Here is a 14,890-nt window from a genome sequence, read left to right as displayed (position 1 = left end):
ACCGCGCCCTCGGTCTTCCTAAATCGTTAAGCAACTCTATTCAGTCACTGCCTTTTCACTTCCTTCTTGGTCAAGTTTGCCACGACACCCTCGATAAACTTATCCAGTTTGGGGGAAGACCTGGTGGAATTCCCCTTTTCCGTCAACTTTCCAACCAGTTCTTCCACTAGTTGAATTGTCTCCTCCTCCGCCGGTTCTACAAAGTAAAAAGATCGGTGGAGGCGCCCGGACCACAAAACAAGAAGGAAACCTGATAAGGATTCATGAACAGGATATCCTGGGTTCGAATCTCGGTGTGGCAAAATAAATTAAAAATTGCATTCTTTTTTCAAGAAATAAATTAAATACTTTTTCAAAAAAAAAAACATCTAGTTAAAAACCCGAGCTGTTTGAGGCAATAAATAAATCAAAAGTTTATGACACTCCCAACTAATTTGGAAAAAAATATGTTGCGTATTTGTTTCAATTCAAAGTAATTCCGTCAGAATTCAAAGCAAATTATCTTCGTTTTCGAACAGCTTTGTGAAGTAATAAATGACACAAATAAATTAATATGCTTGAAAAACATTTTCTGGCCTTCAAAATATTCACATGCTTCAAATTTAAAGCTGGATCTTTTTGTTGTTGCAGTACCTACTTTGAAGCTTTTTGCTTTTTCTGTTGTACCTACTTTAAAGCTTTTTGCTTATTTGCTGTTGTACGTACTTTAAAGCTTTTTGCTTATTTTTTCTTGTACCTACTTTAAAGCTTTTTGCTTATTTTTTCTTGTACCTACTTTCCTGGTATCCATCACGTTGGTTGAATATCCAAATCTGACTAGTTCCCTGCTTCACACATTTTAACAGATGGACGCTTCGCTTCTTAATGTTGCCGGTCAAGCACAGGTTGGTCTCGGAATGATAAATGTGTCCGTCCTGTTCAAAGAAATGTATCATGGTGGTCTCTTGAATATCTCAGTGGAATTGTTTTTTGTCTTTGCAAATAAGTGTTCTCAATAGTATGCTACTACATGCATGTGTTTTCCAGGTCCATTACGCTTGCTCATGAATTTGGCTCAATCGTCATTACTCGCACTATATGTAAAGGAGAAACAAATGTTAAACCATTTTCCTTGGGATTCTAACTCAAGTTATCAATTGAGTCAAATTGATGAGCAAGCGTAGTGGATCTGGGTTACATTGGGATTCGAACCCAAGTTATCCTGCACACAAATACCGATATGGTTATATTTGTCGGCGCTTTTGCCCAATGCTGTCTCAAGCAGTTTCCTATTTATACCATGACCCTCTGCTTCCGCAAGTGTTTATCACTCACCGGTAAAACAAGCCACTTGTGAGCAGCAGGCACATCGTGCCAGGGGTAGCGACATTTTTCCGTCCACACCTCAGATCCTCTGGCCGCCAGACACAACTCGGAAATGGTATTTTGTCGTATTTCGCCTTGCTCCGTCAGTTCAAAGTACTGCAAAAAGATAAAAAAAATTTTAATGCTCTCATGGCTGTGCTTGTCGGGAAATAATTTGATGTTTTCAGCGGAAAGTGTGTTAGAATTCATACTTAAAAGCCATTTTGTAAAAATATATATCTTTTTGCACTTTAATAATTAAAAAACTCCCCACATTTAGAGATTTGCGGCAGTTTGCGTTAAATTGACCGGTGATTGCATGCTTTGTTGTTCCGTTGCCGAACAAGAAAGCTATAATAACACTACTCTGTAATGTTGCTCTTTTCATGTTTTTTATGCTCACTGTTCAACTACAAGGTTTAAGTTGGTATTAATACGTCTTTTACACTGTGCGAAACGTAAAACCGACCTGGCCTTTTCCTAGCAGATGACACGGAGCAACATCCACGACAGAACCAGGGTTGCCATGGAGATTGTTGGACTCCAAACACCAATCCTCGTTGCTGGAGCAACGAATCTAGAAAAAGTAAAATCGGTTTAAAGTGACATAAATAAAAACAACTACAAATTCTACAAAACAGAAATGACGCCGCCCAAATAACTGACAACAATCGAGTAACGTTATTGGGAAATATACTTTCTCGTTGTCACTATATGAACTAACAGAATGGAACAAACTTTTGAAATAGAATATTTGAAGATAATTTGTAAATCAAATGTCTTCGGCTGGTCCTTTAATATACCTCAGTACCTATACAGTTCCATCAAACAACGAAATTATTTTTTAAAACAAACAAAAGAGCAATGCACGGATTTGAATTTAAAACCTTTGATTAGATTTTCACTGCGATACGAACCTCGCCGTGTAAAATCAGGTCCTCGTATGGGACGATATGCAGATCCGGGTAAACCTCCTTCATGTACCACTCGAAATTCCCGCACTGCAGTTCCTCATGAAGCCGTTGTCGGTCCTCCAAGTCTGGCAGGTACATGGTTCGGGCCTAAAGGTCAAATGTGAAATAATATGGACGTATGGCAAGCACAAAACTGGCGGTCACCGATTTGTAGTTTTTGGTAACGATTACCATACTTTGTTTGCGTTGTCCGATGTCCGCATTTTGTTGCAGAAATACAAAATTTTTCCTCTATATGACAGAGAGCTGCTATGAGCTTTTCAAGAAATTAGAATTCAGAAACTATTGCTTTCGATTTTAATTTTTACTCTTCTTTGCTATTTGCAAGCAGCCACATATAATTGTTTATGAATCCATCGATGTTTTAAACGGCTATGGTAAGCTTTTTTATGTGGCATAAACATAACCTCTATGAAAGGCATTATCTTTTTAGGGTCAAGACTAAAGTTACCTGAACTTAACAAAGAAAACAGTAACTTTTTACTACAGGATCAGCCTGGCTTTTTATCAGGAATATATATTTCGCCCACCTTACAGTAAACACAAAAACGATTTTACGTCGACTGAAAAACAACAACAGTAAATCATGAACTTATTGTTGAGATTTTACCTTCGGGGTTCTCCTATAGAACATCCACTTGTAATCTCCCATCCATAATTCTGCAACTCTCATCTTGTTCTGGAGGACAGCCTCGTGATCGGTCTTCTTCATGTACGGCTTCCTCCTCCTCCCGATGTGTCCCACGCGGGAGCAGGGAACAATCTCAATTGATCCTCCGCAAATCCAGATCTTTTCAAAGATTTATTTGCGTCAAAATCGCAGTTTTTCCGCAATTTATGCACAATTTAATCAAGAGAGCAAATAGCGGGTTGTTTGGATTTTATGAAAATCAACAAAAAGTTTGTCGACAAAATAATACTTTGATGAGACCTTATGGGTCACACCGAACTACACTGAAGAGACCTTTTTGGGTCGATACAGTGGGTCGATACATGGGTCGATACAGTGGCCATTGCAGCTCACATAAATCGTATTATTCGCTATATTTAGCTGATAAAATAATGCTTTGCATCAAAGAGAAACAACATTAGTTTCAAACTCTGTGACGAGATTTCCTAAACAGGTAAAAAAAAATTAAAAAACTTCTAGTCTGCGTGTATAATGTAAAACCGTACTCTAAAGGAAAGCTCAAGATTTTCAGATCCAATTCCTTTCATGCCCTCGTCGTAAGATCCAACCCGAAAGAAATGCTCCTTGTCAGCGCAGTACACAGCCCCTGCCATGACCGGTGTACTGAAACAATATTGCCTTGTTGTAAACATATCTGACACTGGTAATTTTTTATTCAAATTTCTAAACGTCTACGTTTGTTTCAAACTGGCCAGCTTGGCTGCAATGCCTGGGCTGTGAAGTCGGTGAACCTAATGATCTCGATACGATAGCTGTGATCGCGAAGTCGGATCTGCGCAGTGGGGCGATCCTGCCATTGCATGATACATTATTGTGTTAATACATACGATTTTTTTTAAACAAAATCATTAAAAACGCAGTTTGTCAATTGTGATGCCAGAAAAACGTAATCAGAAATTTTTCCACAAATTTTTACAACAAAATAACGCGCGATCGAAGACAAAACCGTTCTTACGTGAAAGCTTGATCTCTCGAGTTTTCCTGAATTTCCATTCCTTTGTTGCCAGGTTGTGTCGCCCATCGGAATTCGAGACCCCACCCGAAAGATCCTTGAGGAACATTTCTGTCGCACGTGAAAAGTGGGGAGATGATGTTGCGGTTAATCAGTAGGGAAATTTTTTTTTACGTAAAATCCACAAAGTATCAACGACCACAGACAAAAATCATGAGGTTTTTTTTATATTTCCAATTGTCCGCGCTTGTGTGTGTTTTGTTTCTGTTTTCCAGGGGGTCAAATTGTCCCTCCTGGGGTCTCAGAGAACCAAAACCTTTTTGTTAACTTGCCCCGCAAACAATAATTACTATTCAAGAACAAAATATTTGATACGTCTAACACTTACAAAGTTAATCAGAAACAACAATGATTATCTGATATTTGACGAAATTTGGCAAGAGAACAGTTATTGGATCGACAACCTGTAATACGCCCACCGCTCACAATAATACTGTAAGCATGGTTGCGATTGGAACCTACGTAAATGCTGGTCAAGTCAAAAAAAAACAGACACTTGTTTTTCTGTGGGCATATTGCACCAGATAAATACACAGACGAAGGAACACAAACATAGCTGACAAATCGCTTCAGTTTTTTCGTCCTGCAAGGCTTTTTTCACACAATGAAATACTTAAAACGGATAAGTTTGGTAATAATTTAAGGAACCGATGCAGGCACAGTAACAAAAAAATAATAGGAACAATCAAACGAGTATTTTCACTTAACTAGTATTCAAACCTTGGACAAGGAAGAATTAAAGATACAGTACATCAACGTGTGAATGCACGAACTATGCGTTAGTTTGTGCAAATAAATAAACCAGGTACTTTCAATTCAGTATTGTCAATTCAATTTTAACTGTTCCGCGTAATAAATAAAGTGGTACAAATGAAGTTTATGATAAGATTGCAAAGACCACAAAAAACAAAAACTGTGTTACCCCGTGTGGAATTTTTTATGCATACGTCATGTATTGCTGCTGTTGATTGTGGCGTTGAATCACGAAGCCATTCATCGCTTTTACGCAAAAACTTATCGATACAAAAATAACACGGCGAACTTCTGTTACTTTTTGTTGACGAAATCAGTTATTATATTATTTTTAAATTCATTTGTTTTGTATTTTTTCATTTTAAATGTGTCATCAAATCACATTTATTCAAATAGTTTTTACAAAAAAAAATGATTTCTAAACTTGTTTAATAATTTAACAGTTTCTGGGGTTCGGGCGACTTACACTGCATTTTTCTGTAACTTTTGCAACCAGCTACATTTAAGGGCACTACTTCTATACGCAGAAGGCACTAGGGTCCGATCCAGCACTTCGAAAACGTTCCAATTCCGAACGGAACAACGTTTGCTACATTTACAGTATATACCCATACAACCCCTCCACCTGTCGCGCAAAACAATTGCGCAACCACCAGAGGTTCTATGCAGCCTTCTGCGGATTACGTTAGCGCCGTGTAATCTCCTTTACTGTCCATTTTTGTGAAGGTTTGTCCAAGCAGGGTTGCACGAGCACGTAGGTGTCGACAGCTTCGATGCATTTTTGCGATAGAATGTGTTTGATGTGGCCGTCCTGACGGGAAAAAGCAAAGAAAATTGACAAAAATGACCACAATTTTTACAAAAGGTATAAATAACAGTGTTTTCACAAAATATTATTGATTCACAGACACTGCAGCCAAGCTGGATCAGCCACTTTTCCCCGACAAGTCGGAGCAAGATCTGAAAAGCTAGCTCCCGGTGAGGTTTGAACTCACGACTCTGGGCTTACAACACCCCACCGACTGCGCTACTGGAGCTTAGCGGTTGAACGGGTCCTGCCTTGTCATACGGCAGCATGAAACACACAAAACTACTAAAGAAAAACTGGAACTTACATCAGTAATTTCCCATTTCTGTTGAGCAAGGACTGGTGCCCTGGGGTACACGCACTCTTGAGCGATTAATGTTGCGCCGTCAGGTTGCATGCACAGTTCTTTGACGTAATTGTGACGTATCTCTTTCTGACGTGTGTATTCAAAATCCTATGAGCAAACATTACGTTATGTTTCTTTTTTCTGCATAAACATTAGTTGAGAAATTACTGATAGTAGGGATTGGGTTTAAAAGTAAAATATTTGAGGTAAAAACTCTGTTATTCTGTGATTAAACACATAATAAACTTGTAAACAGCCTTGAGTTTTACGAGGCAATGGCAACAAGAAACTTACATTTACTTCACTTAAATTCGTTTGTATAAACTTAATATTTTGGTCTGAGTAGGTTTACAAGCTTCGCAGCCTAGGCATTGCAGTCTATGGCAGGATCTGGAGCCTCTTTCTCACGACAAGTTGGTCTGAGTGGAGTAAGAATTTACCTGGTTAACTCCCATCCCGTGGCAGATGTACATGTTCGCTTTTACACCTACTTTCCCATCAGGGTTGGCCGAGTCGAGGCAATATTTGCCATCCTTATCTCCGTTGTGCCACTGATATCAAAAAATAGTTGTAAATCAATCGTATCACTGCAAAAACTCGTTTTTTTGCATTTCCAACACAAACAAATCGCGTTCAGTCATTCAATAAGATTAATATTGGACGCCACTGCTGTGAGACGTTGGAAATAAACTTATGTAAACAAGATACTGGGGATGAATGCTGTGATCTTTATTATCATCGTAATTTGCAAATATAGAATCAATATTTCTTTGTCCCCGCACCTGTTCGGCTACTTTCACAACAAAATACACCAATTTCACGATCATCTTGAAAGTAAGACATGTAATTCCTTTTTTATCTATTGACATGTCGTTCTATCGTTTTAAGATTTAGTTTGTGACGTCAAGAAAGGCATATTTTCTTAAATCCGTCGCAATAGATTCCAAGTTTCTCACCTCTCCTCTGAACAAGATATCTTCTTTGGGCGGGGCGTACAGGTCCGGATAAATGTTTGTGAGATACCACTTGAAACTTTTGCACTTGAGGTCTTTCCGGAGTTTGACTCTCATTGAAATATCGCCCGCATCTATCTGTATTGTTAAGACAATTGAATCAAAAATCAAAAGATACAAAGCAGTGTCATCAATACACTTAGACATACAATATAAATACATCTTACTTTTTCCCACGCATCAAAGTACTTGTTTTAATTACCAATAAGGTAAAAAAAAGTCAATGGTGCACATTTTTAAATGCATATTATTGCTTCAGTTAGGCTTATAACCTCGCATACCATGTACACTGTGGTAACATTGCACAACACCAGATGCAAAGAACAGCTCTTACCGACTTGGCGCTGGGGACGCGCTTGTAATATTGTTCCTTATAATCGTCCAACCACACTTCGGCCACTCGTTTGTTGTTCCGGGTAATCACCGAACTTCCACCCGGATGTGAGTAGGGCGCCCTCTTGCGGAATATGTGACCCACGTGAGAGCAGGGATGGATTTCCAGACTTCCGCCGCAAGTCCAGATCTGAGCGGACGGAAAACAACGGGAATAACCTTAACTTACTTTGCAAGAAGCTTTGTAAAACTTAGTCTTTGTCCCTTTCATCACTTAAGTCGCTTTTTGTTAGACGGGGGATTGTGGGTATAAAATTAAAATGTTCTAGTAAATTAAAATTTGAGATTTAGAAATCACCGGTCAGCCTTGTGGGAGACTAGACTGAGCGGTAAACTAGGATATGGAGACGAAATACTGTGTTGATAATGCCCTTGACAACTTTTATGATGTAACTGATTTTTAATTGGTCGAATTGCTTCGTGGCTAGGATATCCTGGATTCAAATCCCGGTGTGGTAAAAAAAAGACCTAAAAAGGTGTGGAATGTTACATTACGCCACCCAGTGTTCAACTCACACGAAGCGACATCTCTATATTTTCACCGCCCCAAACTTTCATCTCTGGATCGTAGGTGCCGAGGTGGTTGAAGTATCTCTTGCTCATCGCAAACAGGCCACCCGCCATGGTGGGGGAGGCGATCGCTTCGTCACTTCGCGTGTTCTTGCCCGCAGTAGCGCGTTGTGGAGCCCAGTTGAAGTTCAAACTCCAGCCGAGAATTCCGCGCTGCACCCCCCTTTGTAGACAATGTCGGCGTTAGGAAAACAATGCAAACCATGTTCAGGTTTGGTTCTTAGGATAAGATCTATGGTTCTACAAGTTGTGTGGATGTTATGGTTAACTATTGTTGCAATATATTGACTTGATAGCAGACTTATAAGATTTTTTAATTGTTGTTGTTTCGTTTTATTTAGACCACCAACAGTTTTTGTTCTTTGCTTTATCCTTCAGTCTTGTCGTGTGTGAGGCGCGTTAACTTCGCATGCAGAAATATAATCTTATTTATAGTATAGGGCATTTTGTTGTTTAAAGTCAGGGAAACTTCGTCATTGCATTCGACGATAACACGTCTGTCAACTGGTAATGAATTAACGAATTTATTCAGTGGTTAAATACATTAAAGTTGAAAATCACACTCACCGTCACACTTTTCTTCGCGAGGCAAAATACTCACAAAAGCCTCATTTAGACAACAGAGTTAAAACCACACCCGATTAAATCTACCACCAATAAATGCTATGTGAAAACTAAAGGGTTACACAGACACGAAGAGCCTTAGTTTCTAAATGTGAAAGGTTGCAAATAAATAAAAAATACAAACGAAATAACACCCGGCCACACAAACGCAGTTCAAGTGTAACTGAATAGGTCAATGCTTTTTCTCCGAAACACCGGAACTTTAACAGGTCGCAGAATAAAAAATACATATTTATCCGGCACTTTTTTACAAAAACCTCCCAGGCCCAGGCCCAGGCCCAGGCCCAGGCCCAGGCCCAGGCCCAGACACAAAACACTTGTGCTTCTACTTCGAGTTGAAAAAATGTACAAACCACTTTAAAGGGATGTGCTTGACAAAAAGTTTAACCTACCTGGATGTGGTTAGACTCATCGCAAAATTGTCGGCGTCTATCACTTCTATGACCGGACATACCACCCTCGTCGGGTCTTCGGCAATCCGTTCCAACAGCGGCTCCAACCAATGAGGTGCGCACTCGCCTATAGCATGTTTCAAGGTAAAAGTAACACCAAGTGTGACAGGGCGGCAGCATTGGGCAAGTGCCCTTCCCATATAACAAGAAGAAAACCAGATCGGGATTCGTGGCCAGGATATCCAGGGTTCGAATCCCGGTGTGGTAAAAAAAAATGAATGTGACAGTAGATAAACTACGACTATGACGTCAACTTACAATGCGAATCAAGGAAGGTGAGAACTTTTCCCTCAGCTGCCTCGGCCCCGGCGAGCCTGGCTTGAATTAATCCGGACCTTTCAGGTAATCTTATGATCTTTACTATCTCCAGTTTGGCGACGTAATCTTCCAGTTTTTTTCCAAGGTCGTCTGTGTAAAAATTTTAGTCACCATGAAATGTTCCAATCAGTGACATAAGGACGTTAAACCACCGAAAAATACTTTTCTGTTCCGCAGCATCTTTAAAGGTCCTGAAATTACTACGTTAAAAAGGTATCTACTTTACCAGAACTGCAAAGAAGTTTACCCGGACATATTTGAACAAGTTGCGGAAACCGATGATGCCTTATTAGGAGAAATATACTTTTTTGAATAAACAGCAAATAGGCAGTCTTTATAAACGTGTTTTCGAACTCATATAGGACAGAAACAAAATTTTAAACAACTACAGTTTGCGAAGACTGCACTATCATTTATTTGCACTACATTAGTACTAGAACACACGCGGGACTATACACTTTTAAAGTAAAACAAACTTACCGAACGTGCTCGCGTCGTCGACCAATATCACTTCCTTCAGCATAGCTTTAGGCGAATTTTCAAGGACGCTATGAACGGTCCGCAGGAGAGCGCACCATGCCTCGTTGTGGAAGATGATGATGACCGAGGCATCCGGGACTGGTTTCCTCCACTTCCGCTCCTTGCACCTGGAGTTAAAGGTATAATGTAAGACTGCATTGTTTTTATATGCTTCCAATTAAAAACAATATTGTATGGTAGTATTTCATAATTTAGTACAGCTCCGTGCCAATTTTATAATGCTGACTGACAGTTGTGCGTATATTATGTATAGTAACATTTAATGAAATACAAATCCTGCCATCTTTTGCAAACGTTACCGGCTGTTGCCGTTTTGGAAAACGTATTTAACTGGAAAAGCGTTTCCAAACTCTATACACCACCTTCAAACGGAAATGCCAACTTGGTGACCCCGTTGCGCAAAGACTTAATAAACCTCGTCTAAAGTATATAAACAAATTCTGTTTACTCTTTGTCCCTTTTATCTCCCAGGTTTCGATGGAGGGATATCTTCTCACACACGTAGTGGTTAAATGCGTGCTTGTCCCAACCCTCTTTTACTTTCTTCTTCGTCTCCTCGCTGTTGTCGAGAATCCTCGCCGCCCTCCCAAACTCGCCCAAACCCGACGGGTCGGTCGGAGGTCGCTCGAAACGCGGCTTCAGCTCCTGTTCGGTGTAATACTCGTACTTCTGCGCAACACAATCGCCGTTCAGTTGATTCAGATTTTTAAACAAAATCCGTGACGTCACGCCGATCAGGCCTGTGACGTCAAATAAGCCTAAATTGTTTCGTCTACAAACGACACCTTCAACGTTTTAAATAAGATCCGTGACGTCACGCCGATCGGGAATATGACGTCATGTAAGCCCAAATTGTCTAGTCTACAAACGACACCTTCCACGTTTCAAATAAGATCCGAGACATCACGCCGAGCGGGTTTGTGACGTCATGTAAGCGAAAATTGTTTCGTGTACAATCGACACCTTCAACGTTTTAAACAGAACAAAGAAACGAGCTCCAACCTCGGGCTTTAGAATTCCTTCCTCCGAGAAATTACCGCCAGCCTTCTCGTCCAAGCCAATACTGTCCCCCAGATGGCTCCCGGGGGCGTGGGCCTGTTGCTCCCCCTCCATTTCGTCACCCACCCGATCGATTATCTCTGCTGCCACCTCGTGACGGTCGTTAAATTCAAAGTGGGTTTCGTCGCTTCTGCCGGCGCCTCGGGTCGTATTGCTATCCCCGGACATCATGAGGTAAATCACAACGAGGATGGCGACCAGCACGCCGCACTTTAGCGCCACCGTGCGGTAACGACGCGGCACGTATCTTACGAGTCCGCGCATTGTTTGTCTTTTTGCAGTAAGCGGTGCACTATGTTCCTACGTGATTCTGTTTTCGATAATGCAGTGATTTAACTACGTACTTTAAACCTTTCTAATTTTTTTTAAATAACAAAGTTGGCTTTGTGTTTTATTTTCTTGTGGTGGGTTTCATTTTCCACACAGAACTATTTCATCGTAAGAGTTTTGGAGTCATGCGCCCAGATTCAAAATTAATTTCTTATTCGCTAGCTATGCAGTGGGAGGTGAAGGGCTGAGAACGGCCGAGCGAAACATTTGATGACCGAAGCACAGCCCGTTGAATCTAACATAGAGACGGTCTGCAAAAACGCGTTGCCATTAGTACATGCAAAACGCCCTACCCCTGCATGCAAATTTATAATGCTTTGCGGATGCCTGAACAGCGAATACAACAGCATTAATTTTGAATGGTAAAGAGTGGTTCGTGCGAGGCCAACTTTTTTCTGTATATAGATGTTTGCGTTACGGCCTTAGGCACCGCGATGGAAATAACAAATACGTTAACTTGTCAATCCCAAACACTCAATCTCAACATTTTGTAACAAGCATTCGACGCAACATTCACAAAATCAAACGACATTCTCAAACGCCCGCCAAAGAACGCATAGGTATAACTGAAAGAAAGGAACCCTTCACGTTTTAGCATCGACGGTAGACATTTGTCAATTTGTTATCTCCGTGGGGAGTACGGCCACCTCACCGCAAGACAACCCAACATCTTCATGCGTAATATTCTCCAAGTCAGCCAAGTCTTCTCCCGAGCGCTTGGGTGAGAAACGGTCGAAGTTAATCCAATTAAGACAAAATCTAACTCGATTTGTATCGATTGATTCTCGTTACTCAAACCACTACCGCTTCATCCATCTGGATTGGGCTGATGGTAGGCATTTAGTTAACTACTCCCCCAAAACAAATAAAACAATGTAGAATGATGAGCAGATTCATCACTAAACTGCTTTCTGCAGTTGTTATCAAATTTAAAGCTTTTATGGCCTTAGCCGTAGAACAGCTTACGTCATAGAAAAGCGATGAAAAGTGCCACAATTAGAGCACCAGGTAACCGACAACCGTAATTAACCAAAACGCAACGGTACTTTGAACATTCTAAACTTCCTGTAAATTATACAATGTGTCTAAACTGATCGTCGTGCAGTATAACAGTTTGTCAAAGCCATGCGTTAATGCCACTGACTTTGGCATTTCAGATTCAGAAGCCGACGAAAACCTTTGTCACGTGGACCAGCTGTGGCTCGTCACGCATGAATACCTCCAAACAAATATTTGCTAAGGAGGCCATTTTCAATCGGTTTAAGATGCCTCTGCTAAGCGTGTAGGTAATCCAATACACTTTCCCAGGGACATAATCACTTTGCATGTAGGTACATTTTAAACACATGCATGTAATAGAATTATGTAAGGTGCACGGCAAATTAAGGACATAATCCCAAACTTGGGGGGGTAAACGTTGGTACAATTAGTTCTTTCAGTAAAATCTTGTTAACAGTACACGCGAACACTTAGCTTAACACGGAATGGGCATTCTTCTATACACATCGAAGGGTTTTGGCGCATGAGCCATAAAGCGCCTATGCTTTCGAGTGGTGCTTAAACAGTCGAAATCGCTTTTGCTGAAGGTATTGGCAATATTGTTAACATCCAAGCCTTTTAACGGGTGAACTTAACAGTCCAGCGTTGGTCTTGCGCTTTTTTGTTGCTAAAAAAACAAACTATGCGATACAAGCCACAGTATCTTGATGGCGTTCCCGCAAGTATCAATGAAATCATGGTGTGTACTTAACGAACAGTGGTTTTTGTTGTAATAACGCTACCTGCGAGCTGTATGCGGTTTTAGGGTCCATTTAACACATTTACCATTTTGTTTTGCCCTCTGTTCTTGGGCGCTATTTATCACGTAGAAAAACCACAAAGCTAACAAACTGAGTTTTACGTGCCGAAATGGGTGGCCCTGTTGCCTTCGAATGTTAGGTACCATTTCTCAATAAATATATGTTGGAAATGACACAAAATGCCGTAATCAAACGCACAGGAGTCAAGATATTCAAGTAGATAGGGCTATAATAAGATACCTCCTACACTCCCTTGGGACAAACTGTTGTAAATGTGTCCATCACACCGTGCAAAATTGCTTGTGAAATTTTACGATCAATTTCACGTCTGCCACAAGCCGAAAATATTGTGAAGCCGGACCTCCAAAGTAGTGTATGACCAGAGTCCAAAGCTTGAATCAACATTTAAACTCTGTTTGGCGGCTGAACAAGCATTAGTAAGGAATGCGGCCTTGGGACGGTACCTAAGAAAATACACAGCGCAGTACACTTTTCACAACCTAATTGTTCTCAGAAACGGAGAAACAATGTTTTTTTTCTGACTTACGTAACTTCGCAGGTAATGTTTCATTAACTTTAAACGCAATAATTTGTATTGTTATTTAAAGCTTCTCATCATGTATTCGAGACTCCACAAAAAACTCGCTGTTGTCACATAAAACTGTATTGAATCACTATAACTGCCCCCTGAGAACTCCATACAGTTTTAAAAGGACGATTTACAACAAAAACAAAAAAAATGGGCAATTGGAAACAACAATTTGAAAAGTGGTGCTGTTGTATGAACGCAAGAAACACTTTCAAAGCCTAAAAAACACCAACCAACCTTGCTGACCAACATACAGCGAGTCACAATGAACGATTGTGATGTAATACGTGGCCTATTACGTACCCGGATCTGGCAAGATTTGTTTTCACTTTCGCCTTTTTCGTCCAACATTGTGACGCAGCTATTCGAATGCGGAAACAATCGACGGACTGTGCGCTATTGTGGAATGCCGGGCCGCTTGACATTTGAGGGGTCTTGGCTTTGGCTAAAATAGACTTGCCTGCCTCAAAATATCATTTACACCTTGCTGTGCACTAAAGAGCAAAACCTAATTTTTACGCCTAAGTACGTAACTAAAATTAGAAAGTTGCTTTGGTAACGACCACACGTGGCATTGGATTTAGTCCCAACAGCTCAATATCCCCCCACAATTGCTATCACATTAGGTGTTGAGCCAGCAGTTAATCTGCCACTAACAATATGTGTCCGTCTTCTTTGCAGCTGTGGTTAATGATTAACTTGAATGACAAAGTCTACCTTTTGTTACTGGCGTACAAAACCATGTACCAAAGACCGCCGAAATGAGACTAAACATGTTCTTTTTTTAGAATTGGGTGTTCAAGGTGTCAAACGAACTATTTTATATTTCGTTTGTGGACTGCAGCGTTTGAATACATGCTTGATGGCTGCTTTAACTGGAACTAAGTCTGATTTGGCCTGCGTGTTTACTTGTTGCTGTAAGCTACTAAGCAAACTTCCTTTTTTAAATAAAAAGACACGTTGCAATAACAGGTGGTTACAAAACATGCGTGGTGCTGCAAGACTCTTCTTGATTTTAATGTTCAAAATATGAACTAATTGAGCAAGAGAGGAACCTCAGTTCATATTTTTATTGCATTGAACTTAGTGATAGATTTGCTCATGTCATTTTCTACAGCTAAGCCCGTCTCTACAATACAGTCGGGAATGCTTGGAATTTTCAACTCTGTGAATCATCGCATGTTACTCATAACCGTTGTTTTCCTATAATTGGCGATGGAGATGCTAAAAAAGCCATCCAACTTTGGTAAAGTTATTCACTTTGTCGATGCTAAC

The 14,890-nt window shown here is 40.4% G+C and overlaps 2 protein-coding genes across 2 annotated transcripts; both read right to left on the bottom strand.

Moving 5' to 3' along the window:
* Positions 1-44: 44 nt before the first annotated feature.
* On the bottom strand, positions 45-4,002 carry LOC145894697 (polypeptide N-acetylgalactosaminyltransferase 4-like). The gene is made up of 8 exons (XM_082983335.1): positions 3,965-4,002; positions 3,495-3,612; positions 2,929-3,108; positions 2,262-2,405; positions 1,814-1,921; positions 1,315-1,461; positions 776-914; positions 45-196 (listed from the first exon to the last, which is right to left on the bottom strand). Exons 1-8 carry the CDS (start codon positions 4,000-4,002, stop codon positions 45-47), a joined length of 1,026 nt encoding a protein of 341 aa, XP_082839461.1.
* A 524-nt stretch (positions 4,003-4,526) lies between these two features.
* Positions 4,527-11,203, bottom strand: LOC145896164 (polypeptide N-acetylgalactosaminyltransferase 4-like). The gene is made up of 11 exons (XM_082985040.1): positions 10,841-11,203; positions 10,287-10,507; positions 9,779-9,945; positions 9,239-9,388; positions 8,921-9,047; positions 7,851-8,067; positions 7,276-7,464; positions 6,885-7,019; positions 6,369-6,479; positions 5,890-6,036; positions 4,527-5,585 (listed from the first exon to the last, which is right to left on the bottom strand). Exons 1-11 carry the CDS (start codon positions 11,159-11,161, stop codon positions 5,460-5,462), a joined length of 1,911 nt encoding a protein of 636 aa, XP_082841166.1. The 5' UTR covers positions 11,162-11,203; the 3' UTR covers positions 4,527-5,459.
* Positions 11,204-14,890: the final 3,687 nt, after the last annotated feature.

This window comes from Ascidia mentula, chromosome 3 (assembly GCF_947561715.1).
Source record: "Ascidia mentula chromosome 3, kaAscMent1.1, whole genome shotgun sequence".
NCBI lineage: Eukaryota > Metazoa > Chordata > Ascidiacea > Phlebobranchia > Ascidiidae > Ascidia > Ascidia mentula.
This window is presented reverse-complemented; position numbering and strand designations above follow the sequence as displayed.

What these genes read in the sequence shown, in the direction of transcription:
- LOC145896164 (XM_082985040.1), bottom strand. Translation starts at nt 11,161, where the DNA reads ATGCGCGGACTCGTAAGATACGTGCCGCGTCGTTACCGCACGGTGGCG. An exon ending in CGACGACGCGAGCACGTTCG is followed by an intron (nt 9,389 to 9,778) that starts GTAAGTTTGTTT and finishes ATTTTTACACAG; the next exon opens with ACGACCTTGGAAAAAAACTG. An exon ending in CACCTTCCTTGATTCGCATT is followed by an intron (nt 9,048 to 9,238) that starts GTAAGTTGACGT and finishes AACATGCTATAG; the next exon opens with GCGAGTGCGCACCTCATTGG.
- LOC145894697 (XM_082983335.1), bottom strand. Translation starts at nt 4,002, where the DNA reads ATGGAAATTCAGGAAAACTCGAGAGATCAAGCTTTCAC. An exon ending in ACCTGATTTTACACGGCGAG is followed by an intron (nt 1,922 to 2,261) that starts GTTCGTATCGCA and finishes TACTTTTTCTAG; the next exon opens with ATTCGTTGCTCCAGCAACGA. An exon ending in ATCTGCTAGGAAAAGGCCAG is followed by an intron (nt 1,462 to 1,813) that starts GTCGGTTTTACG and finishes ATCTTTTTGCAG; the next exon opens with TACTTTGAACTGACGGAGCA.